Source organism: Mytilus californianus, unplaced genomic scaffold (genome assembly GCF_021869535.1).
Source record: "Mytilus californianus isolate M0D057914Y unplaced genomic scaffold, xbMytCali1.0.p SCAF_7, whole genome shotgun sequence".
Lineage (NCBI taxonomy): Eukaryota > Metazoa > Mollusca > Bivalvia > Mytilida > Mytilidae > Mytilus > Mytilus californianus.
The window spans coordinates 14,931,892-14,958,626 of record NW_026262723.1 but is presented as its reverse complement, the minus strand read 5'-3'; the positions used below and the strand labels follow the sequence as shown (position 1 = coordinate 14,958,626).

General features: G+C 32.2%; 1 protein-coding gene across 2 annotated transcripts in view; it reads left to right on the top strand.

The window, feature by feature from the left end:
- LOC127709894 (ras-related protein Rab-26-like) overlaps positions 1–26,735 on the top strand; it is a 121,436-nt gene that overhangs the window by 61,354 nt on the left and 33,347 nt on the right. Inside the window, exon 1 of one of the 2 annotated variants that reach the window (XM_052215574.1) lies at positions 19,490–20,230. The exons of the other annotated variant lie outside the window; for it this stretch is intronic. Within the exon in view, the coding sequence (XP_052071534.1) occupies positions 20,168–20,230 (63 nt within the window). The 5' untranslated portion in view covers positions 19,490–20,167. Of the gene's footprint in view, positions 1–19,489; positions 20,231–26,735 lie in introns of those variants that run through there. 2 annotated transcript variants of the gene reach the window in all.

Here is a 26,735-nt window from a genome sequence, read left to right as displayed (position 1 = left end):
ATATAATCTCCCTAGAAAGACAATTATACCGGTCGAGGAGCGCTTATTACAAGTAATATATACAAATTACACAGAGAGCATATCATTTTCACGGCGAGTATTTCATACACGAGTTTATTTGACATTATACAATTTTATGCAGTGGTACATATGTGATTTAGTATTATTATGTAAATAGTGACACTCGCATGTATTCCTTCAGAACATGTCACAAAGATATAACTAAAAACAACAAAACAATGATATCAATTTAAAAATGACAATACTATAATTGATCATGAAAAGTAACAACGATATCCTAGAACATTTTGTGTGAAATGATATAGATAGAATAAACAAGTAAATAGATAAATAAACGAATGGAAAAATAACCAAAGAACGAAAGAAAAAAACAAAACATATTAAGATTAATAAATCAATTAATTAAAAGAATAACTATATAAATAGATAGAGGTTTCCAAAACTGTTTTAGATAAAGAACTGTCAGTAACTGAACTAGAGTAGAACTGTCAGAATCAGTTAAGTTTACTTATAGGATATAAGTGTCAGAACCAGTCCTAATGTTGACTGTTAGATTAGTTCTAGGGTAGATCTGTCAGAATAGTTCTTGGGTAGAGCTATCAGAACTGTTCTTGGTAGAAACGTCAAAAACTCTTTTAGGGTAGAAATGTATAAATAAAACGGTTCTAAGGTAGAATTGTCAGAATATGTTCTAGGTAAGAGCTGTCCAAAAATTTTCTAGGTTAGAACCAAATCTGTCCGAAACTGTTGTAAAGGTGTCAAGAGAACTGACTGTTCTACAGAAATTCTTATGACAGTTACTGACATAATTTTATAAAGGTAAGAACTGATCCCAAGTTTATATAACCTATATGCGTACTATGTACCTCTCCTTTCTGGAGAATACTTATGGTTTCTTTTAACGAAACTAAATGATTACACGCATTGATATTCGGTGTTAATACTCTTCAAGATTTGTACTTTGTTAATTATTTAGACTTAACTACACATATTTAAAGCAGAAATCTATTTTAAACCTGACAGTGTGTGTATATTTATATATATATTAACAAAGTTTCAATTGGGGACGAGCAAGAATGTACTTCTTGTTGTAAAGTTGAATAACTTAATCAGAAATATTCTCTGTTAATGTTCTTCAAAGTCGTTATTAATATGCAATGTATTTTCTTTAGAACTTTCAACATAAATCTATTATAACCTAAAAATAATTTGCATATTGATGTATTAAGCAACTTTCAATCTTCTCACGTTAGTCACAACTGCCACGATCCTTGTTATGGAATAAGGGGAATAACTTGTACATAGTTTTAATTTTAAAGAGAAAATAAATCTTACGTAAAAGATTCTGACGAAAGGGTTATCTCGGAAAAGAGATTTGTCATATCACGATTTACTGGTTTTATCTAAGGATGAAGGTTTATATGTATAACGACTTTTATGTCAGTTCTGCAAACACTGTGACAGTCTTATAAATGTTTTTTTCATACCTTAGACCATTTCCTATTAATTTAATGTTTTTTCTCTTGCAGTATATTACCCACCATTACTGCAATTATTAACAAGCTTGACAGTATATCCATTTCATATTCAATTTATGTGATTACAATTTATGGTAGAAATGAAACTTAAGTAGCGTCATTATGCATTCATCATTAATGAAGGTCTCTGGAGTAATCAAATGCCAAAGCCTAATGTTCCTTGTATATAACGAACACAGCTATGATGAGAATTTTATAAGGCGGGAATTCCCTTAGTCATTTTTTCTGCCTACTCTTTTAAGAATGGATGTATCTGTGGTTTAAAAATCTCTACTATTTAAACATTATTCCTAGATTTCTTCGTTTAATATGCTAATATCAATTGAATACTAATCTTAAATCAATCTCCAGATGTAAATCTGACTTGTTTCCTCTGCGGACTGTTCTTGCTATCACAGTAGAAGGTCGCTTGAAACGTATTTCATTTCTCATGTCCGGCCATGTCTTCAACTTTGCATTTCATGTACGATAACAAGAAGTTATTTAGATGTAAACAATTTTATATTACATTTAGAAAAAAAGCAACAGATATTGACGCGGGTTCCTAACGTTGGGGACATTAAGTTGTGATGAAGCTTAACTAGATTGAGTTTTATAGTAACATAATCACAAGAATGTTAACCGGGGAAATGGGATAAACGATAAAAAAAGAAAAAAGAAAACTACAATATACACATATGACATTTGTGTGTTATAGGACTTGAATCAATACTTTCGTTATTAATAAAACAATACTACATGTACGTACAAACTCATCAGAGATACATGTGTTAAATATTTTAAGCCGAACATCTCTGTGGACGCATGATAGCATGATAGTCTCGAGTGTGTTTCAGTGAAGGGACAGTGAGTTCCATGATAGACTCGATCGTCAAAGAATTAATGCTTGTTATTATTTTGTTTCCCGACAAACAAGATTCAAGACTGATCTGTGCGGAGATTGACATGTCTTCATGTAGAATTCCCCTTTTCATCAAGGACTTCAGAAAATCAGACTTATCTTGTTGGTCAATAAGCTAGTACAAGGTAATATTCTAATGAAATTAACATGTTACCCTCCTGGACATACAAGTATTAGAGCGGGACTAGACGTTACCCGAATAATTTAGTTCCTGTGCGTATTAGATCTCTCCTACTTGCGGAGGTTATTGCATCCGTCGTAAAGCACCGGAATATAACGACTTAATTATTCAGGTTAGACTAGACGTTAAACAATCATCAATTAACTAGTCTTTCGGAAGTGCATTTTCTAATTTCCTGATAGGTATATTTATAACACTGTAACATGCATTATATTATTTTTGCATGATTTGAGTCAATAAAAACGATACACATACAAATTTAAAGGTTTGAAGATTGAAATGGGTAAATTGTGGATAGATACGGTTGTTTTATTGTGATTAGAATGTATACCTGACGGAGTTTACAGATTATAGAATAAGATATTGCGTTTAAAATATCAACATAAAAGCTCACCTGAGAAATTTATAAAAGACTTGAAGCTAAAGTATCTAACACATGTGTCAACTGATAAAAAGTAAAAGGGAATATTAAATTGAAACATAACAAATAATAATGGCAGATAATACTGCTACATGCCATAAAATGTATTTGTTTTCAATTCAGATCACAGATCACACATATTATCATAGTCATAAATCGTCAATTTCAATCATATTGTTTGATACTTTCATACTCATACGTATTATTATCAATTATGCACACTGCAATCATTATTTTCATTTTAAGAAGATATGCATAGGGATTTTCCTTTATAATACCTTTTATGCTAGAAATATGACCAGATCTAGAGATATATACGGGAATACGTATAAGATACCGTTTATTCTAGAGATTATTGTTGGAGCTTTATCATCTTATACCAGTAGGTTTTAAAAACCAAGGTTTTCTCTCCTCCCGTACAATTGGTTCTGACATTAAGAACCGATGATATATTGTTCCTGTTCAATATTAAATGTCAAACTCGTTTAAACCAATTACACCAGTATTTCTGGTCCGTTACACTTTTAAAGAATCCCAGAGCTATATATGGTAAACAGTCGTTCTCAAAACACAAACAAAATTGAAACGAACGAATGGGCTGACAGATGAACGGACAGGTATAAGCACGACATTTCTATCAAGAATAGTCTTACTACTGAACTCATAGACGGAAGAAAAATAAATATTTTTCATAAAAAGATCAAGTATAATCAATATTCAGATAACAACAAGAATAAAACACTAACATGACTAATGCACCGCTTTGAAAATACTCAATAAATGCATTATCCAATTACAAAAGGCAGCGTGTTTGGTTGCACGTTTAATTTCTTTCCTACTATAATACTGAATGAATTTATAAATCTTGTTTTTCGCTGTTCAGAACCTACTGATTTCTTTAAAATATTTTCAATATCGTACTATAAAAATTTGTATGTGGATCATTACAATTAATATTCGACCAATAAAGTAAGGCTATTTTTATGCAGTTGAACGATCTTGATATTATCAATAATCCGCTAGATTCTAAAAGAATGAACTCGATTTCATGTGTTTCGGTTTAACATTGTAAAAAAGTAAAATAACAAAATTACCGAACTCCAAGGAAAATTCAAAACGGAAAGTCCCTTAACAAAAGCTCAAACACATCAAACGGATGGAAAACAACTGTCATATTCCTGACTAGGTACAGGCATTTCCTTGTGTAGAAAATGGTGGATTAAACCTGGTATTAAAGCTATCTAAACCTCTCACTTGTATGACAGGCACATACAATTCCATTATATTGAAAACAGTGTATGAACAAAACGAACAGATATAATAGGTAAACATGTCAAAAATAGGGTTATGTTAGAAGTAAGGAGTAACCAAGGGACCAGTTATGTTACTTTGATCTTTACGCCAGACATTACTGAAAAACTAAGGGTATAGTAATGCTATTCCGTTATTTTGATTTTACATGAATGGTAATAACCTCGTGTCTTTCCAAGATTTCGAACGACCAAAAGTACAATTATATTATTATACTCCGCTTTAAAAAAAAGTGGGATATACTGTTTTACCTCTGTCTGTTCTTATGTCCATCCATCCATCCATCCGTACGTCGATCCATCCGTCCGTCCGTCAGTCCGTCCGTCCGTCCCATGAATATTTTTTGTCGCATCTTTCTCAGGAACTACACTACAAGGATTTCTAAAATTTGGTTTCAGGGTTTATATAAGTCAGCTTTACCGTTTGATGCGTTTTAGATTCATCACTCAACAACTTCCTGTCTACCGTCAAGTATTTGGGTGGGGGAATCATCAGTGAGCAGTAGCTCACAGTTTCACTTGTTTTGATCTTTATCCACTTTTGTAAATATTTATCTCAACATTATGTTATTCACTATTCTTGATTAGATAAGGACTTTTCAGTGGCATTTTTAAAGGGCCTTAAAATGAGTCGAAATATAATTTTACAAGATGCCTTATTAAATTGGATGCATCAGATGCGTATTTCGCAATTTTTGTCTTGTTAAAAAAAATATAGTAATTGAAGAGCATTAAAGTTTAAAAATTATACCAGAAAACGAAGCCGAATCGAGCTTGTTTAGATTATGCCTTGCATCGTCTATTCCTTCACATTGACACATTGTAACAATTTTAGATTTATCTGTGAAAGAATATCTCCAATATCAATATTGTTAAATGTTATTATTGTCTAAAAATACTTTTTAGTTGACACTCGAGCTATTGGAACTATTTAACCAAAAGTGTCATCTACCCACAGTTATCATATCAAAACGCTGTCATCTTAACTGTCGATTTAAATGGAGAAAACTCTGGTTTCGTTGGACTGCTTTAGCACAGTAGGTATAGTGTCCGGCTGGGATCGTGTGTTTTTGAGTGATTTGATCGGGTTTTTTCAAGTGTGACGACTTTTTTGCGAGTAAATATGATCAAAAATGTAAACAACAGATATCCATTCTGGTGAGCGGTAACAAAGGTGCTAGAACCTAATATAGGAGATCATACAAGGTTAATAATTATTTGTAATAAAATGATATTATCAATCCTACATTTTTTGTTTTAAAAACGTATATTTTAGCCTTACAATACTTTATTTCAAAATATAGATTAAAACGATTTTTATACACATACCATTGCGAATGTCAAAGGAAATGCATACATGGAATCTATATATTCTTAGATATACCGAAACCTTACCATGTTAAACTTTACAAACTATCTTAGTATTGCATTGATAAGGACATTTGAGACAGTAAATTGATGTGTATCATGTTTATATAATTACATTGCATGTATGTTTCATTATATTACGTTATTTTGATTGGCTAACAGCAATCTCGCGTCCTTCTGAAATCGACATTCATTTCACAATGAAATTTAATATTCATGATGATACTAGGTCCAACAATAAAGTGCACAGGTAAATTAAATAAAAACTTGATAGAAATCGTGTTTTCATGATCCTAGCTAAAAAATGTAATTATATGTATTGAATGCTTCTTTTTGTAATTTCATAGGGTTGTAAAAGCGTTGACCGTGCGCACATTTTTAGAATGAAGCACTTCCGCGCTTCATACAAAATGTACTTCGGTCAACGCTTTTACACCCAAATGAATTTACAAATAGAAGCATTCAATTCTTAAATGTCCGTGTTTCTTCGAGAGCAGTCCGTGTTTTTTCTAGTACGTTCATGTTTTATCGAGTGAAAAAACTAAATTCCTTTGGCTAAAAAGGTAATACGTTCGTGCATTTACGTTTAAAAACATTAAAAAAAGTTCAATTAAAGTACTTTTCGTGCATACACCCAGTCTGACAATGCTGTATTAACACGTAAATTTCATAAATTGCATCGTGCATTTGTATACATTGTTGTTTGCCAAGTCTTATAAATTCCATGGACACCAGCATACGTATATTTGAATAGACCAAACTTTGTCTGCGTGCAAGTGAAAATTGTTCACATCTTGCCCGTCCACTGTATTCAACCCTCACAGGTTTACATATGTTTGTATCAATCCAAAATATCCGCTCCCATGTAAACATACAAACGACCGGGTAAACATGGTGTATCGATGCACACATACGTACATACCGATGTCGATGTCATACAGTAAATTTACGTGATGTGAAAAATTGTTCGTGTAAGTGTACGGATATGGATTTCATACAGTAAATATTTTGTGATGTTAACAATATTTATACATGTGTGTTTTTTTCTATCAGAAAATGTTTTATTTAATATTTTTCTTGATGTTAATATGTTTTATCGTTCTAGAAATGGAAAACAAGAAAACGTTTAGATGATCCTACTGTGAAAAGAAGTCTTATCAAGCGTTTGTTATTTTTGATCACACAGAAATAAAGCCTCCCCATAGCTTCCTTTTCATTAGAAAATAAAAGAATGAAAATTGACAATATATTTTTGTAGGGTGAACGCATATTATATACATTTCGTTTTTTTTTTTATTACTTCAAAAGGATCGTATTAAACATGTTAAAGCTTATAGATTATTTATTGCATTGTTTATCAAATACATTGGATAACTCCCCGAGATTATCGTCATTTCAGTAGTCAGTAATGACATGATTTATAACAAATCTTTCTCAAATTGTTTACTTCCAAGTGGGACTGGGGAATAGAAATATGGTCACTTAGGTTTTCTTCCTACCTGCAGCAAAACCCTCGCCAAAGTGGGGCGTCCGTTTGGCTGTGCGGGATGAACAAGTACACAGCCACGTCTTGTCAAATATCTGTCTTTATCCAATATACATTCATTTTCCAGTGGCAGTCTACACTTCCCGACCTTCATCCCGAACGGCCTCCATTACATGACCTACATATATATTATGTATTGCTGATTTGTTTTCGTCCTGAACATGCATGAAATATTTGCCCTGGACGTTAAGTAACCAACAATGAATCATCTAAAATTGTCCGTTTATGAATTTAAAAAACTTTGCAAAGTTGACCTAAGATGGATTTGCATATTATTTTAGGTCCCTTTTGGTCATATAGCTCTTGAACTGTTTCGGTTCTTAATAATCCCTGGCGTTCATATTTTCTAATTTGAGTGTTCCGGGTAAAGGTTTATCCAGAAACGGGCTTCGGACTTGTGAAATTTGTAACAAAAGTGTTGTTCCATTTTTATTAGATATTCCATGCAATTCAAAACTTATTGTCAATGGGTTATAGAACATTGGCGGATTAAGTGTGTGTTTTGGGTTTTTGTTATTGTATTTTTCTACTGCTATTCCATAGTTTTCTTACCCCTATTTTTAATTAAAGCTCAGGGGTTCGCCACATTAATATATATATATATATCAATCATAAAATGTCATTGACTGTAAAAAAAAACAAAGATTATGAGTCCCCTGTACTCGGTTCTTACGACTGTTTTACAAAGGACCCAGTGATTTCTTATATATCATAATATTGCAAGGTTATTGTAAAATGCTTTCAGTACAGCAAATGCGCATTAAATCGATTTTTTTTTAAATTTGATCAACATTGTAATATGTTTTTGTGACTTATTGGGAATTCATAATATTGTTCTTCACCAAATTTCAGTTATAAACTAAAAAAAAATATCACTTTTGAATGCAAAGAATGCCTTCTTTCTTATTAACATTTTCTTTGAAAAACCTGGACCATTTGTTAAAAAACCTGGACGTTTTAAATATTGCTATCAAAAAAACGCGGACAATGTAAAACGCTGAATTTTAGGTCAAATTCAAGGATATTGTGCGTAGTTTGTGCTCGAAATAAGAAAAGAATTCAGAATAAGATGAACAGTCATGAATAAAACTATTATATTTGCGAAATAGCAGTAAATCGATATGATCGTATGTAGTATCACTCGAAAAAAAACCTGATCTACAATCGAAAAATGTGGACTGATTCAATAGAAAAAACACGGTCTCATCCGGACACTATACCTACCGTGGTAGAAAAATAAAAGCCATAATAATATAAGTATACAACATTCGGTTTTCATTTGTGGGTCTATTTGGTAACATACGGAATAGTATGTCCTTGCTAATTGTTTTTCGGATACGTTATTCATGCTAGAGGTCTGGTTTATGCGATGTCTGTGGAATTTGGCTGTTGTAACTTATCTTTCCATGAAAAATCTCAATAACGATAGATAACTGAATGAAATATTCCAATGAAACTTTTAGTTGCTTTACTTATAAAATTAACTAAACCAGTACGTTTAAGACATAGAGTAGAGCATGGACAACAAGAAATACATTAAGGCAATTTATTGTACATGCAGCAAGATAATGTTCTGTATCAAACAAAACTAGATACAAGCGTGTTTTTTTTTTGGTATTGCACTAGTGAAAGGCGAAAGTAAGAACACATGAAAATAAGACTATATTTGTACATCTATAAAATAAAAGCATTAGATGTTCCAAGCAAGACTAGTCGGTAACATACCAATATTCATATTTTTAAAATCTTTTATCAAAAAGTTGTATTTGGGCGTCATATTTCTTGCAATTAATGCTAAACTGAAACAGCAGTTTATTACTTATAGCTTTTATTGTCATTAAATTAATGTTCAGATCTTAGCCAATGCCTTACCCAACAAGATATTGTACAAGTTGTCTAAATAAAACATTTTAATGTAAGTAAAAGAGAGGCGAAAGATACCAGAGGGACATTCAGATGTCGCTTTGAGAAAGGCCTGGGCTGATCGTATCTATTTTGTCCAAAAGCTATCTGTAAAATAGCTTTTCAATGTCAAATATGTCAATTTCGACATGCTTATAGCCAAGGCCATTTCAGCACTATGAATGATACATGTACCCAGATTATATCATCCTATTTATCAATAAAAAAAACATAACTTTGAATGGCTTGAACAATTTTAATATGTTTGCAATTTCAGGGGGACAAATAATGTATGCCATTGCTATCATAGATGTAACGATTGAAACAGTATTCATACATAATATATAATCTGCCTCGGTTTATATTATCATTCAGCATAGTTAACCATACTTAATCTTAATTTGTACTCAACTATTCATGGGTTTTACTGAAAACGATGAATTAAATTCTACGTTTATCGCTTTCATTAATACTAAATAATAGAATTAATGACTAAGTAATGTTTTTTTTCATTTATGAAAAGAGAATATCAATCGCAAATGTCTTTCGATCCTCCAAACTACCATTATTTTACTTTTCCCCATGCATTTCGGATTGTAAAAGCTCATCATAGGTAGCAGGGTTGAAATTGGCTTCGAACTAGTTATAGTAACTGCGAGTTCTCTTATCTATAGCTAAAAACAACAGGTTTAATCCACCATTTTCCACATGAGGAAACGTCTGTCCTTTTTGGTCATATAGCTCTTCAACTATTTAGGTTATTGTACATTTTTGGCTTTCAATTATTCGGCTTTGAGCGTTCCTGATGAAGGTAAATCCAGAAAAGCGCTTCGGACGCATGACATTTTTAACGTGTTGATTTCATATTTTACAGCACTGGGTTGATACCTCTGCTGGTGGACTATCAGTTCCCGAGGGTATCATCAGCTCGGTAGTCAGTACTTTGGTACTGACATGATTTATAACAAACCTTTCTTAAATTGTCCGTTAATACATTTTGAAATTATAGGAAACTAAGGTTCCAACTCCCTCATGCAAAGTTGACCTTAGATAATTTTTGCTATTTTAGGTCCTTTTTGGTCATATAGCTCTTCAACTGTTTAGGTTATTATACATTCTTCGCTTTCAAATATTCGGCTTAGAGCGTTCCTGATGAAGGTAAATCCGGAAAAGCGCTTCGGACGGATGAAATTTCTAACGTGGTGTTTTCATATTATACTGTACAAAGTCAGGAATATGACAGTTATTTTTCATTCGTTTGATGTGTTTGAGTTTTTGATTTTGCCATTTGATAAGGAACTTTCCGTTTTGAATTTTCCTTAGATTTCAGTATTATTGTTATTTTACTTTTTATATCAGTACTTTGTGTACATATTATTATTTTTTGTTCTTCGTGCCAATTTGATAAGTCAAGCCACATGGAGCCTGTAGTTCAGTGGTTGTCGTAGGTTGCTGTCTGTCATGTTTGATTTCCGTTTATAGTTTTGATATACATTAGGCCGTTGGTTTTCATCTTTGAATTGTTTGCATTTCATCCTTTCGGGGCCTTACAAAGCTGCATGACTATACAGTATCGGGTCTTGCTCATTGCTGAATGTCGTACTGTGACATATGCACGTCATTTTGGACTCTTGTGGCTAATTGTCTCATTTTCCATGACAAGCATATCACATTCCTTTATAGATGTGCATTATTATTTAGTATGTAACAGTTAAATTGTGTATTCCGTTTTACAGTATACATTGTAAAATCGGAGATTTCTTTGTGTTGATTCCGTTGCTCCTAGTTTTGGAATAAAAAATCTTAACCCCATACTCAATGGTTTAGGACATTCAAAACTAAAGCAATCGTGTTACAAAACTGAATGTTCTGTCTGGACTCCTGAAGATTTTTTCATTGTAAAACTAATTCGTGTAGATCAAAAGGAAAATATTATATATAATGCGTTGTGTAAGAACTTTTTATTTTAGAGTAAGAGAAAGCCGCGTTATGCAAATTTAAAATAAACTAAAAGTTTTAGAGTACCGAGTATGTCTTTGGTTTAATACACATACGATGCCCGGGTGTGGCAAACATACGCCCGGGTATCGATTCGAAACGTCCTTCCGATGTTTTCAACTATGTGTATTGTATGTGTTTTTGTCAAATTCTGTACGAGAGCTGCGAATACAATAACATATGTCCTAACCTTGTCTTGTTCCTGGAACATGCAGGTTGTGTATGTCAAATAATATAGACATCACATTGTTATTAAATGTGTCATCTGCTTTTATAGAAAAAAATACGATCCTGGTATTCAAATTGAACAACTGATAAGCGCTTGGCATATTTTTGTTTTGTAAATCAAATTAACATCGCATGACATTCTCATTCTTACTTCTAGTATAACATAATTATTTATGAAGAAATATATGATTTGCATAATTTAATTTCCATTCTAGAGAAAGTACTGTAACAGTTGTATTGTATTTTGCTCTGTAAGTTTTAATAAGAAATAATAAATAATTACTTTATGTTTTCTCTTATTCTAAAAAGAGCAATTAGTTTTGATAAAACAGGAACATTTACTGTTTTAGAAGATTTTTTATAGTTATAGATTTGAAATCTTAAATGCTTCTATTTTTCTGTCATCAAGTTGATCATAGTACATATCGTTGCTCTGATTTTGTATTGAAATACGAATCAATGTTCTATCTTATCTTTTTCTGGTTTAATTGCCAAAATCTGAGAGTTTTTCTGATAAATGATAATACTTCTATGTAAATTAGACATTAGAGAAGGCTCCGTTATTTTGGTATTTGAAATTGAAATCACGAAGTAGTGTATATCAAACAAATAAAGCCTCAGAACTTTTTGCGTTACATTAGTCTACAGATATCTGGAATTATATTATATTTTTTTTATTTGTTTGTTTTATTTTTCTTATCACGAGAACTTAACAATATACAAAATTCATAAAATTGCCTGATTTTTGCGAAGCCATTCAAAAAGATATAATATACAAATATGGAGATGTGGAAAAATTGCCAACACAGCAACTATCCACCAGACAACAAAATTAATGACAAGGGTAAGCAACTATAGGTCAACGTAAGGCCTTCACTCATGAACAAACCCATACCGCATAGTAAGTTATAAAAATCCCGGGCATGAAAGAATGTGAAATAATTATAAAGTAAAAAATCATTGGCATACAACAACCAATGACAACAACTGAATTACAGGTTCCTGACTTTGGACAAGTCTTACCAAAAAAAGAACTGTTCCAAAACCAGGCCGGAAATATGTCTGGTATAAGTAATTACAATAGCGCTTGCTGGAAATAAACAATACCCTCAAGAGTTCAGAGTAATGAAAGAATATAATGTGTAATCTAAAACATCTACCAACTCCCCTTGAATAATCAGACGATTATTTCTTAAGGTCAGGTAAACATCTCTTGCATCTTGAGTTTCGTGGGAATTTTGTTTAAAAATAAACAGGGCTTTGGCGCGGGATTCATACTATTACTGCTATAACTATTCGAGAGAGTGTTTATTTAATTACTTTTTCTGCAATATATTTTGATTTTGATTATCTTGTGACAGAACTTTGTACCTAGTAATATGTGTGAGAATGTCACGCAATGTTATATTGATTAAGGAAACCAAAACAATATCAGTATCCCTATTCTTATTGCATATCATATAATATTCGGCTATTATTTTATGTGTCTTTTAGTCATAAGCTCTTCACGTGTTTCGGTACATATACATCCTTGGCTTTTAAATATTCGGATTTGAGCGTGCCAAATGAAGGTAAATCTAGAAAAGCGCTTCGGAAGCATTACATTGATAAAGTGTTATTTGCATTTTTTTATATATTGAGTTCATTTTTTGAAAACCCTGCTTTCTTTGGAATTTGATTTTTATTTTATCAAACATATACAAATTGTAAAGTGAACCTACTTTCACTGGTCCTTCCTTAACATGAAAATTAACATTGTAGGATACGTACGTCTGCACTTGATTGATACTTCAAGACTTCGTGAAGATTAATTGAAAGTAAAAAATACTACTTGAAATTTACAGTACGTAAAGTGTACAATAAGATTACAGTACAAAAAGTGTACAATAAGATTACAGTACTTGAATTGTACAATAAGATTACAGTACTTAGAATGTACAATAAGATTACAGTACTACAAAAGTAAGTGTACGATAAGATTACAGTACTGCAAAAGTACAATAAGATTATAGTACTGCAAAAGTACATTAAGAATAAATATCAACTACTTATAGTATCCAAATAAGGCAATGAAGCTACAGTACACATTTGATAGTTCAGTTGTATAGTACAAATGTAGTACGGTAAATTATCATACTGAAAAAAGTACAATAATTTTGTAGTGCTTAGTACATTGTTCATGTACATTTTTAGTCCTTCAAAATTAAAGTACTGGAAAAGTACCTATAAAAAGTAGCAATGTAGTTGTGAATGATTGAGTTCAGTACGACTTAAGTTTTCGGGATCAAGAGTAAAACCCTATTCGTAAAGTCAATATCAACAGAGAATATTTGCTTTAGCATAATGTCTCTCAACTGAGAAAGTGCAAGGCTCGGGCAAAGGGTATGGTATTACTAAAATATGTAAATTTGACAAAGGTAAATATGATTTTAAAAGCATTTTACTCGAAAACTCAAGTTTGTACCTACATATTTTCCCAGATTTTGTTTACTTTAAATGTATAATATACGGATGTTTTCCAGAAAGATTTTGCCACGAGAAATCCTTTTATATAAAAAAATATACAATGGACGTATTTATATGGTATTATCAAAACGAAGCTACTTCCCGAAAGATGTGGTTTCTTACTTAAATGACTTGGCATTTTCAACTTTCTTGATAATAATATCTGAAAAAACCTCATCAAAGATGAAAGTCATTGAAAAGAAACCAATGCAGTTTTACAAAGAATAAAACATTGAAATTAATTATGATGTGGTATCCCCACCGATATTAATTTTATTTTCTGTGAGAAAAAAAACAAACCCAATTGTTTGTATAGAATACCTAATTGTACAGCTTTATAATAGAATAATAAGACTGTGGTAGAAAATGTAATACGTCCATGTAAAAGCATTGTCATTATCTTTTTGTGATTCCCTTGGTTGATTTTATCATAATTACAAATCTTTGATTAATATTGCTGGTGTTGCATAAAAGTATTTTTATGTTATATTCAATTAATTTTTCAGATATATGTATCTGTATGAAAATCACAATGTTGTCTTTGAAAAACTTTCTAACCTTAGTCAGGAATGCGTTTATACAAATATCAGAACAGAGGTGACAGGTAGGCATGCATTTAGACGTTTATTTACACTCAACAACAATTTACCATGTACGAATGTGAAAGAACAAACTTGGGTAAAACTTAACTAAACCATAGTCAGGAACCTAGTACATCCAGTAGACATTGACAGTGTACGAATGTGACCATTGCACAAACATTTTACTTAACTAAACCCAAGTCAGTATAATTGTCGAATGTCATATCTTAAAATTGTTTCGTTATTTAGAGAATTGAATGTGAATGGCAGATTTTTGATTGTTTCTGTTGTATTTATTCACACCATTTATAGCAATGGTCGATATAGAGCTTGACATATCGTGTATAGACACCAGCCATGTCTATTGTTGAAGATTGTATGTTGCCGTATCTGTTTGTGGTTCAGTATTTTTTGTTTTTTGTCGTTAGGTTGCTGTCTCAATGTGTATACCATATATCTTCCTCTTGTCATATTCAAACTATGCCTTTATTGTTTTTCATTGTAAAATTAAAAAAAAAAAACATATGGTAAAAGTTATTATATGGTTCCAGACTTTGTAAATTCTTTAATGTTTCAATTCTTTGTATAAATGAAAAGGACGAAACTGACATATTTAACCAAACATTTGCAATTTTACACATACATTTGAGTAAAATAAAATACGAACCATAGCCTTTCCCAATTTGTTTTTTACTCACATCGGCGTTTTGGTATAAACACGATGAAGATGTAGTACCAAGCTCTCTGTACGTTTAAGAAATTCAACCCATGCAGCAACTATCTTAAAGGTCCGTATATATGGCTTTTTACAAGGTAAAATTTTGTTCCTATCTAACAACCGTTATTTTTAAGGGCAGTACAAGTTTCCCATCCATCATCCCCGTCGACACTCATGCAAAATCGACATAATAGTGTTACATATATTAAAAAAGTTTTCGTCCTAAATATTCATGGAATATTTGCCACCGGACTGTAAGCAAGCACATTCAATCAATCTTAAAAACAACAACTGGTATACAAATATCTGTTTGGGTTGCTCTAATATCAACGATAAAATCTAAAAATCAGACAGTTGATTTTTTTTATTAAATGGAGTTTAAAGGCATAAAGCAAATTAACAAGACAAAATCAAAAAATAGAAATACAACTGTTATCTGATAAATTAATGTATTTTAAACATCTAAAGGATGTTGTTTGACAGATTTTAAATAATATTTTTTTAACGTAAAAACGCCAAAACGTGGTGGTATTACCTCACCCCTTTCTGATACACTCCACAAGAAACAGCTTTATTTCTGTCTTATTGAAGCATGTGATTTATGCTAACAAATTGGATTTGCATGTAAAACTCCTCATGGTTTATCATAACTACTTCATGAGGAAAAATTGTTTCCAGTTTATTACTCGCAATAAAGAAATTTTTATACGAATATTATTTCAAAACACTTAACTGAATGAAAATGAGTCTTTGTCTTTCGACAATCCATCAATTAGACAAGACAGACGCGAAAGAAGAACTTCATTCAGAATTTTAAATGGATAATTTTAATTGTATTGTACATTTAAAAGAGAGGCGAAAGATACCAAAGGGACATTCAAACTCATCAGTCAAAATTAAACTGACAACGCCATGGTAATAAAAGAAAAAGACAAACAGACAAACAGTCAAACAACAGTACACAAAACACAACATAGAAAACTAAAGACTGAGTAACACGAATCCCACCAAAAACTGCATATTTTTTTGTATTTATTATAAGATATTTACACCTTGTTTGGCTTGCGTGTAAATCCAAAGGCATCGTTTTATTAATTTTTCTTATTTTTTTCAAATGTTTGTATCTAAAAAAAAACAAAAACAAAAACAAAAACAAGCACACAGCAAGACCTATTTTTAGCTCACCGGGGCCCGAAGGGCCCCGTGTGAGCTTATGCCATCACTTGGCGTCCGTCGTCGTCCGTCGTCTGTCGTCGTCGTCTGTTGTCGTCTGTCGTCGTCTGTCGTCGTAAACTATTTCAAAAATCTTCCCCTCTGAAACTACTGGGCTAAATACCTTCAAACTTTAACTAAATGTTCCTTAGGGTATCTACTTTATAAATTGTATCCGAAGTTTTGATCCATTGACAAACATGGCCGCCATGGCTAAAATAGAACATAGGGGTCAAATGCAGTTTTTTGCTTATATCTCATAAACTAATGCTTTTAGAGAAAATCTGACATGGGATAAAATTGTTCAATTGGTCAAGATCTATCAGCCCTGAAATTTTCAGACGAATCGAACAACTCATTGTTGGGTTACTGCCACTAAATTGGTAGTTTTAAGGAAATTTGCAGTTTTTTGTTATTATCTTGAATATTATTATAGATAGATATCAACTGTAAACAGCAATAATGTTCAGCATAGTAAGATCTAGAAAACAGTTTATATGACCAAAATTGTCAATTGACCCCTTAAGGAGTTATTGCCCTTTAAAGACAATTTTACACAATTTGTTCATCAAGTTTGCTAACATTTAGAAATCTTCTCCTCTGAAACTACTGGGCCAAATACCTTCAAACTTCATCTAAATGTTCCTTAGGATATCTAGTTTATAAATTGTATCCGAAGTTTTAATCCATCGACAAACATGGCCGCCATGGCTTAAAATAAAACACAGGGGTCAAATGCAGTTTTTGGCTTATATCTCCAAAACTAAAGCTTTTAGAGCAAATCTGAAATGGATAAAATTGTTTAATTGGTCAAGATCTATCAGCCCTGAAATTTTCAGACAAATCGAACAACCCATTGTTGGGTTGCTGCCACTAAATTGGTAGTTTTGAGGAAATTTTGCAGTTTTTTATTATCTTGAATATTATTATAGATAGATATAAACTGAAAACAGCAATAATGTTCAGCAAAGTAAGATCTACAGAAAAGTTAAATGACCAAATTTGTCAATTGACCCCTTAAGGAGTTATTGCCCTTTAAAGACAATTTTACGCAATGTGTTCATCAAGTTTGCTAACATTTAAAAATCTTCTCTTCTGAAACTATTGTGCCTAATAATTCTTAACTTTGAATGAATGTTCCTTTAGGAATCTTGTCAATGAATTGTATCCGAAATTTTGATCCATCAACAAACATGGCCGCCATGGCTAAAAATAGAACATAGGGGTGAAATGCAGTTTTTGGCTTATATCTCAGAAACTAAAGCATTTAGAGCAAACCTGACATGGGGTAAATATGTTCAAAAGGTCAAGATCTATCAGCCCTGAAATTTTCAGACACACCGAACAACCCATTGTTGAGTTGCTGCCACTAAATTGGTTTTTTTATGGAAATTTTGCAGTTTTTGGCTATTATCTTGAATATTATGGAAGATAAAGATAAACTGTTAACAGCAAAAATGTTCAACAAAGTAAGATCTACAAAAAAGTTTATATGACCAAAATTGTCAATTGACCCCTTAAGGAGTTATTGCCCTTTAAGGACAATTTTACACAAGTTGTTTTATGTTTTTTAACTATAAAAATCTTCTTAAATGAATCTAGTATACATTTTGTATTTCACTTCCTTGTACGTCAAGAAACATAGACACTATGGCTAAAATGGAACATATGGGTAAAAAGCAAAAATAATCATTGATGAAAGATTTAAGCAAAAAAAATAACAGGTGAGCGATTCAGGCTCTTGAGAGCCTCTTGTTATTTTCCTAATTTTGATGGATTAGTCATTACATATAAAACATGACATTTATTCATTAAACCGTTGTTGTTAATTGCAGCGGCGAACATAGTACTCCAACTCGGTTTCATAAATCAGTAACCATTATTCCTCTGAATTATTTATGACTAGGCAATACATAAACTTAAAAATATAATATTACAACATCCAAAGAATGATTATGTTGTGCAATAGTCTGCTATAATCTCAGTATTATGACTCATGGTTGATATCGATAACAGAGAAACAATTTACAATTGTACAGTGGTTGCAAAATTACAACAACGGGATGCTGAGTATCCGTAAACGAGGCCGCATACCGACACACAAAAAAAATGTCAAAAGACACCCTGATGTCAGCATATGATATTTAGCAAAACACAAATATCTGCACAATAAGTTAAGGTCTGAATAGCCGATTTAAGAATATGTTAATTAAAGTATGCTCTCAGTTATTGAAAGCAAGTTCAAAGGAAATTACCGAAATGCTCTCCTACACTTTATCGTCATTGGCTGTATTTTAGTTTCGATTTCACACAGTATCGTCTTAAACAGTATACAGGAAAACACAACCGTCTCTTTCCATCTTTTAATTAGATGAGCAATACAATTCTCTTCTAATTCTTAGCCATATAAACAATTTGTGATTAACTTCTTGTGAAAAAAATGTGTTATTTTACCCTTTTTCTGTTTTGTAAGCCGTTGTCTGTCCTTTCGTTGTTTTTTTTTCGATTTTCGTCGATCTATGATTTTGATTGTTCTCTTTGGAATCTTCTGTGTGTTTTTTTTTTCTTTTCTGGTAAATCCTTGACATATTCTATAGTCGAGTTAGAAGTTTCTTTTCCATCTAAATAACCTACCGACCAAATGGACGTACGATGCCTTTTATAGCGGACTATACGGTAAGGGATTTGCTCATTGCCAAAGGTCGTACGGTGGCCTATAGTTGCTTACATCCATATCATTTTGACACTGTTGGATAGTTTTCTCATTGTCAATCATACCACTTCTACTTACTTCAAATTAAAACATCTTATGCTGTTTTTACATATTTTTTGCATTCGTCTTTTTCTTATGAACCTGCCTGGTGCGCTTGCTGTCTATTTTTGAAATCTGCTTTTCGTCTTTTCCTTTTGCTATTTTCTAAAATTTTCTACCAATTTTGCTATTTGATAATGGTAAATAGCATGCGTGCATAATGCATTCAGTTGTACTCATTTTCACTCGATAGATCATCTAGAAAATCGTTACTTGAATAGAATACTGATAAATAGGCTATCAATATCGATGTTGAAAAGAAATTAATAAACTCTGCTTGCGTATTTCTCATTAATACTTTAATTACCTGGGTGACGAACGGTTCTAAAAGCCGAGACAATTATTTCTGGGTTGAAGTTTTTTATGCATATATCTGTGTATCAGTAATTAACAATGATACACCTTTATTAATGGACTAAATTTTACATTTTTTGTCTATAAAGATCATGACATATATCAACGGATTTGCAATGAATTTTGCGAAATCAAATTAATACTTGGGGAATCAACTGACATTTATTTCAATTGAAAATAGCATTTGTTAGTGAATAAAAAGGCAATTTGGAACAAATCAGAAAGCTTTTCTATCAACAAGAAGATGATGAACTCACCAAAACAATTCAATTTACGTCTATACAGAGAATTTATTTCGTAGAATCGTAATCATTATGTGTTTTTCAATTTATATGCTTTGGTGACAGTGTCAGTGAGCGTTGGCAGGGAACAAGATGTTTGTCACATACAGTATGGACTCATTAAGGTTTCACAGCTTGTAGAGGGAACCAGATAATAACCTGAAATGGACATATGCTCTGTTTCATTTAGTTTGACTGTGATCACCTGTTGCGCAAAAAATTGATGAAATAGAAAAATCCATAGGTGGAAATTTACAACGGGAAATATCTGTATTAATAGCAGAATATTTATGTATAATCAAATGGGCTTTGTTTACTCTGATGTTGAACATTCGGATGAAGTTTTTTATAAGGTAAATACACGATTTTTTATCTTTTTTATTCTTTTTTTTTTATTAACTAATTTTATTGTTTTAGATAATGAACCGCGAGTTATTTGATGTTTATTTAATAAAGGGGGTGATTGTCTAGATATTTTGCACTTTATCTTACAAGTGCAACTTTCAAAAAAAAAAAAAAAAAAAAAAAAAAAAAAAAAAAAAAAACACTTTCATTGTTAAACATCCAAATGATTTTAGTATTACTCATGTTTTATCGTATTAGACTCGAGTAAAAAGCTAGAGATTTGCAATAAGACAGTTCCATCATCAATATTATGTTCTATATCGTTATTGAAATTCCATCTAGTACATTTAACTCAAACTTAAATGAATAAAAAGTGACATTGCATATCATATGTCAATGAGACATCATACTCTAAAACACAATAAAACCAGAGAAGACGAATAGAGTACAGCACGTGGTCTATAGCACGAGACAGGTATCTATTTGTACCGTATGTCAAATTCCAAACCGAACATAGTCGAGATAGGTTGAAGATATTTTTTAAAGAGACAAACACAGATCAGTCATCAACGAAAATTCTTTAAAGAACAAAACCATTAAAGTTTTAACACATGAAAATCACGTGACATAGTTTGACGTGGTTTTTTGCTAAATGTGCATTTGTTGAAGTACTATTTGACTAGTCTTCCGTTCCCCATTTTTAATAGCAAGTAGTTAAGCAACTAAAGATACAAAGTGAATGTACTATAAACCTAGGTTCAGAAAAAACACCACTTTAATTAATCATTTGATATCGGTATAATAAAGACGAAAAAGTTAATGGTACAAGAAACATACAATAAATTATATTTTGACAAGAGAAAAAGTGGGGGGGGGGGGGGGGGGGGGGGGGGGGGGGGTGAGGTATCTACTTCAAGAAATTTGGGGCTCAGACTACGTATCTTGATCTCATTATTTTTGAAGAGTAAGTTTTTATACCGCTAGAATGAAATGGAAATCTTGTACACGGAATATGTTCCCTCGTAGTAACACCTTCGTCTATATTTCTTGATTGTGACACGACTGGGTGCGACTTATATATTTTAATGTCGAATTATGATTTTCCTTTTACACCATGATAGGTGCTACTAGTGGACCAGGAAATGTTTAACAATTCGAAACACCACGGATTTTGGTGGGTTTCATGTTGCTCATTTTTTTTTAGATTTCTGTGTAGTGATTTGTGGACATTAATTTTCTTTTTCTTTCTGTATTGTTTTCGTCTGTTTTTCTTCGACTTTAAGACTGTCCCCGATCTCTTTCTCCTCTTTTATATGAACACATCAATATTAATTATATCGTAATATCCACTGACCCCGACAAGAAAATAATAAAAAAGTAAAAAGAAAGAAGGGAGCCAACTCTGATAATTAAGTTTTATAAACTATTGGGTAACTTAAATAATAATAGTAAAAGACACCTGTAAAGTTCGAAATAAAAGGTCTGTGAAAGTATTATCACGAACAACATCACAGTGACTATAATATGACTTTTTTCATGTTTGCAAAAACTTAATTAAGAGATTAAAATGTGTTTTTGGTTTGAATACGAAACCGCAGTAAATCTCCTTTAGCTGTCTCTGCTGGTTTTATTTTAATTATTTTCTTAAAAATAACCAACAATATTAATTTTGAGCAACGAACAGTTCATTGCTTTAAGCACCAATAATCACAAGACTGTGGAGCACAGCTTGCATATAATTTCAATTACTGTAAGTTATGGCAAGCAGAATGATTAAATTTTACATTGACCTATTTTGTTATGTAATAATTACATTTCATAGCTTCATACAAAATGTTCACCGGTCAACGCTTCATACACAAGGCTCTTCGCGGTCAACGCTTCATACACAAGGCTCTTCGATCAACATGCGCTTCATACAAAATGTTCTTCTGTCAACGCTTTTACACCTACTAACATTACAAAAAGAAGCATTCGATTCTCAAAAAAAGAACACAAATGTGACTACTATGTCTTGTATTTCTTTTTGTCAAAAATTATCGTTTCAAGTTGTATTCAAGAACTATATCGACAGAAATGTGTTTCCCTTGCATAACCTTCCAAAATATAGCTTGAAAAAATACCGTTTTTATCAGAAAGCATTATATAAACTGCATTTTGTGAAAAATATAATGGTTTGGTTAAAACCCAAAACTAAAAACGTCAAAGTCCTAAGAAAATAGAAAAATTCTTAAACATTCATGACGGATCAATTCATTTCACGCTGCCTGATAATTGTTATAATCACTATCATCACTTCGGATAATAAATACCCAGTAACTATTTATCCATGATGTATATTACGAACAACGGTATATACGATAACTATTAGATACCAATGAAATTGACCAAAGATTTAATGTGTTCGTTGACAAGCTGTTAACGAATATAAAAAACTCGTTCGCCATATAGACAGCTTGCCTTATAATCAACTCTGTCTGTTTTCCTCGAAAAATTACAATTTACTCTGATATACAAACAGGCACCGCAATTGTTCTTTATATCGATTGTGTCCTCTGTGGAACAATATTACAATTGGTGCTAAATTAATGTCCTTCACGTACAGATAGACAACTGCATTTCTATTGAATATATAATATTATGAACAAGTGTGATTTGTACAACATGAAAGTACCAAATGCGTATATACGCAGTTTTTTGTATTTTCTATTTTACAAATTAGAACGAAATGCTGATAGGTTTAAAATAGTTTGCCTCACTGTTAAATATATATATATATATATATATATATATATATATATATATCAAGCTTTAAGTACTAGAAGCATTACTCAGTTATTTCGAAGCTATGAATATGTTCAATGAACTTGTTCGCCCTGCGACGGTTAGACAGGAAAAGAACTGCTGATTCATTCCTTAACCATAAACCTTTAAGGACCCGCACTCCAACATAATTTGTTAGGAGTATCGATAACATATATTTATATGCGAACCGTCTCGATAGTCTCATGGTAGCGTGTTCGCTTCGATTGCGGGAGGTCGTGGGTTCGAACACCGGCCGGATCAAAACAAGGACTTTAAAATTGGTATTTACTGTTTCTCCGCTAAGCACGCGGCATTAAGGAGTGATAGCAAAGACTGGTCTTCTCGGAGTCAGAATAATGTGTCCGGGTAAGGTTACATGTCTTCCTGCGGACTGTTACCTTGTGAAATAGCACGTTAAACATCTGGCTCAGCGTGTCGGTCTAGTACAAAGCAGAGTCAATTTTTATGTAAGCAACTATAGGTCAACGTACGACAGTCAATAATGAGCAAAACCCATATAATAGTCAACTATAAAAAGACATTACACTGTTATGATTTTCTTGAATAATCTTAAAACCTTAGATCCCTCTCCGTTCTATGATAAATAGACGAAGAAAGCCGTAAAATAGCGTTTACTTACTACGGGTTTTTTGTTCACTTCGTTGTCAATTTGTCAATATCTACAAGACGTTTGCATTGTGTATATATGGCTTCTTTTGTTCTGATAATGACAAATTACTGCAGCTTTATATCAGCGCGAATAAGATAAAAAGATGATCATTTTCCGTGTCTTTCTTAATTTTTCTTCATGTCAATTGTACATGAGGTTTCATTTATCTCTTGCGTCTGACAATTACTGTTTGTTTGAAATTCCATTTATCATCCGCTAATATTTTATGTCTCGTTTTATGGCTTCCGATCTTTAAAATGATTTTTGCCATGCGTCAAATCTTCTCTGTTTATTGCACATGACTATACATCATGATACGTTGTGTGAAATGTTTAAAAATCATCTTCTATAAAAAAAAATTATTCGACAAAGTTGGCTTAGACGGTTTTGATTGAACTTGACGATTTTTATGGTCCCGGCCAGCTAATTATATTTTCAGTTAATTAAACATCCTGGGTTTTTTAATCTTTTGGGTTGGAGTGTTCCTGATGACGGTATTCGGACGCAACATAATTTTAAAGAGTTATTTTCATTATGGCTATTTTTCGTTTTTTTTTTTAAATCCTTATTATAGCATAACATTATAGTTGTAGGCAGGTATTCCAAACATGCTACATCTTTGTCAGCTGATGAGAAATAAAGGCAGGTGGGGTACTGAAAGAGTACTGAAAGAAAGAAGAAACAATGAGCTACTGCGTAAACACACTGTTACTCGTATTTCAAAAAAAAAGGTTATTTTACAAAGTTGAAATTTTTGGAAAACTTCTTATTGTCGAATTTAGTACTTTCAGTTTCGCAGCGCAACGTAGTAGTTTTATTTTGCAAACATAAGCAAAGCCAGCTCCAAAAACAGTGTCCTATATTTCTAATATCATTTCCTATTACGGAATAATGATGAATCTATTTTCGGTCCAATGACCTTATAAATCTCAAATATTAGAAATCAATTTATAATTTAAAAGGAGTCTGACCTTATATTGAAAATCTGAGCCACTGCTTTGTCGCATTATTATATGCTCTTTGTGTGATGAAATAAACGTACATTTAGTATCATTTTACCTGATATTGCTACTGGTGTCTTTTTTTCATTTTTTCTCCAAATATGTTCATTTTAAAAGTAACATGCAGGTTATTGTGGATCATCCAACTCTTTTGAAAATGGCTTTTGGCTTTCATATTGCACCTTTTATTTTCTCAATATCTTTTGAAATTGAAATTATTGCTAATTTAAAAGACAACCCAACATTTTCCAGAATAAGACTGTAGTACTTTCTTAAGCCATCAAAAGTTCCAAATGCAGACACAAAATATAAACGTGTTTGTAAATATTCGATACATGCTTTTTTTTCCCTATCCATTGGATGTCGCGGAACGGCTGTATTACATGCATGTACTTTTGAAAATGAATTGGATATTTTTTTTATGATTTTTGCTCATACATATCTCTCCGATATTCTTCATCGTCCAATTGAAAACTCCTAAAATAAGATAGCGTGTGGGAAATCATATTTCAAAAATAACTTTTCCCTTGATTTAAGCAATTATCTACCAGATATTACATAGCAATTATATGTAGTAGCATATTGCGACAGTCTGGTAGGTATATATAGAGACATATAATACCTACTATGACCTTGCAATATGATACTACATTTAATTATTCAGAAGATCGTAAACGCTTTGTATTTGGCAACAAGTATAAAAGTGAAAAACAAGCATAGGTATGCCCGATTTTTCTTACATTTGTTTTAGTCACAAAGTCAAAAATTGAAAATTTGATAATTTACGATATCAACGAAAATAAATCCTAATTTGTCTTTATTTCGAAATGATTTTTATAACTAAATTTTATCATCGAGTCTAAGTAATTCTACCTCTCTCTCTCTATCTCTCTAATTTTTTTTTAGTGTCAATGTAGTGATTTTGTCATGTTTACTTCGAATAACAACTTGCATCATTCTGTGATATCTATTTCAAAGTACTAAAATGGACGAGCTTTTGAAATATAGAATATACTTTCTCATTGAATTCATGTATACTTCATTTTTATTATTCGAATATTATGGGGATATTATAGAAAATACGAAAAATGTTGAACTTGCATTAATTTGACCGGATGTATGCATAATTGCTATACAGCTATGAATATTTATGGTCCTACATCTGTAGATACCTATAGTTTAGCATTGCAAAATATTATGTTTTTTTCAGACTGTTTATGACGTCTTTATACTAAATCCATTGGATGTATACTGCATTGATATCTTAATCATAGATACAAGATTTTTTATTAGTTGTTATTGGCTATGAACTAGCTTTCTGTAACTGCTTGTACACCAAGACCTGTCCTTTGTGTCTTTGTGATGATTTTGTAAGTTGTGTTCGTGCTTTGTATCGATCTGATGAGTTAAGCCCTTTCCAACTGATTTTTAAAGTTTGGTCCTTTTTTTTTGCTATTACACCACTGTCTTGTGTTAGGGGGAGTTTTGGGAGCCCACAAACATGTTTAAACCCCGTCACATTCTGTATGTGTCTGTCTAAAGTCAGGAACCTATAATTCAGTGATTGTTTTTGTGCTGTACATCATAATTGCTTTTTATTTATTGGTTTGTGCATAACTCAGGCTGTTGGTTTTATCGTTTTAATTGTTTATTATTTGTCATGTCGGGGCTTTGTATAACTTGTCGTAATCACAATCCCACCGTCCTTTTCCCCAAATGTGACATACCGAATTGGGAGGGGTGGACAGGGAGGTACCCTTCTCCCTTCTCCCACCTTCTCCCCCTTCTCCCACCTCCCGCCACCTATCTCCAACCTCCCACTTTTAGAATCTTTTTTTCTCTCCCACCTATTTTTTGTCTCCAACCTCCCGCTCCCACCTCCCACCAAAGCTGTCCACCCCCTCAATTAGACGTATCACCGGGTTTGTAATTACACGAGCAACACAACGGTTGCCACATATGGAACAGGATCTGCTTACCCTTCTGGAGCACCTGAGATAACCCCCGGTTTTTGTTAGGGTTCGTGTTGCTCAGTCT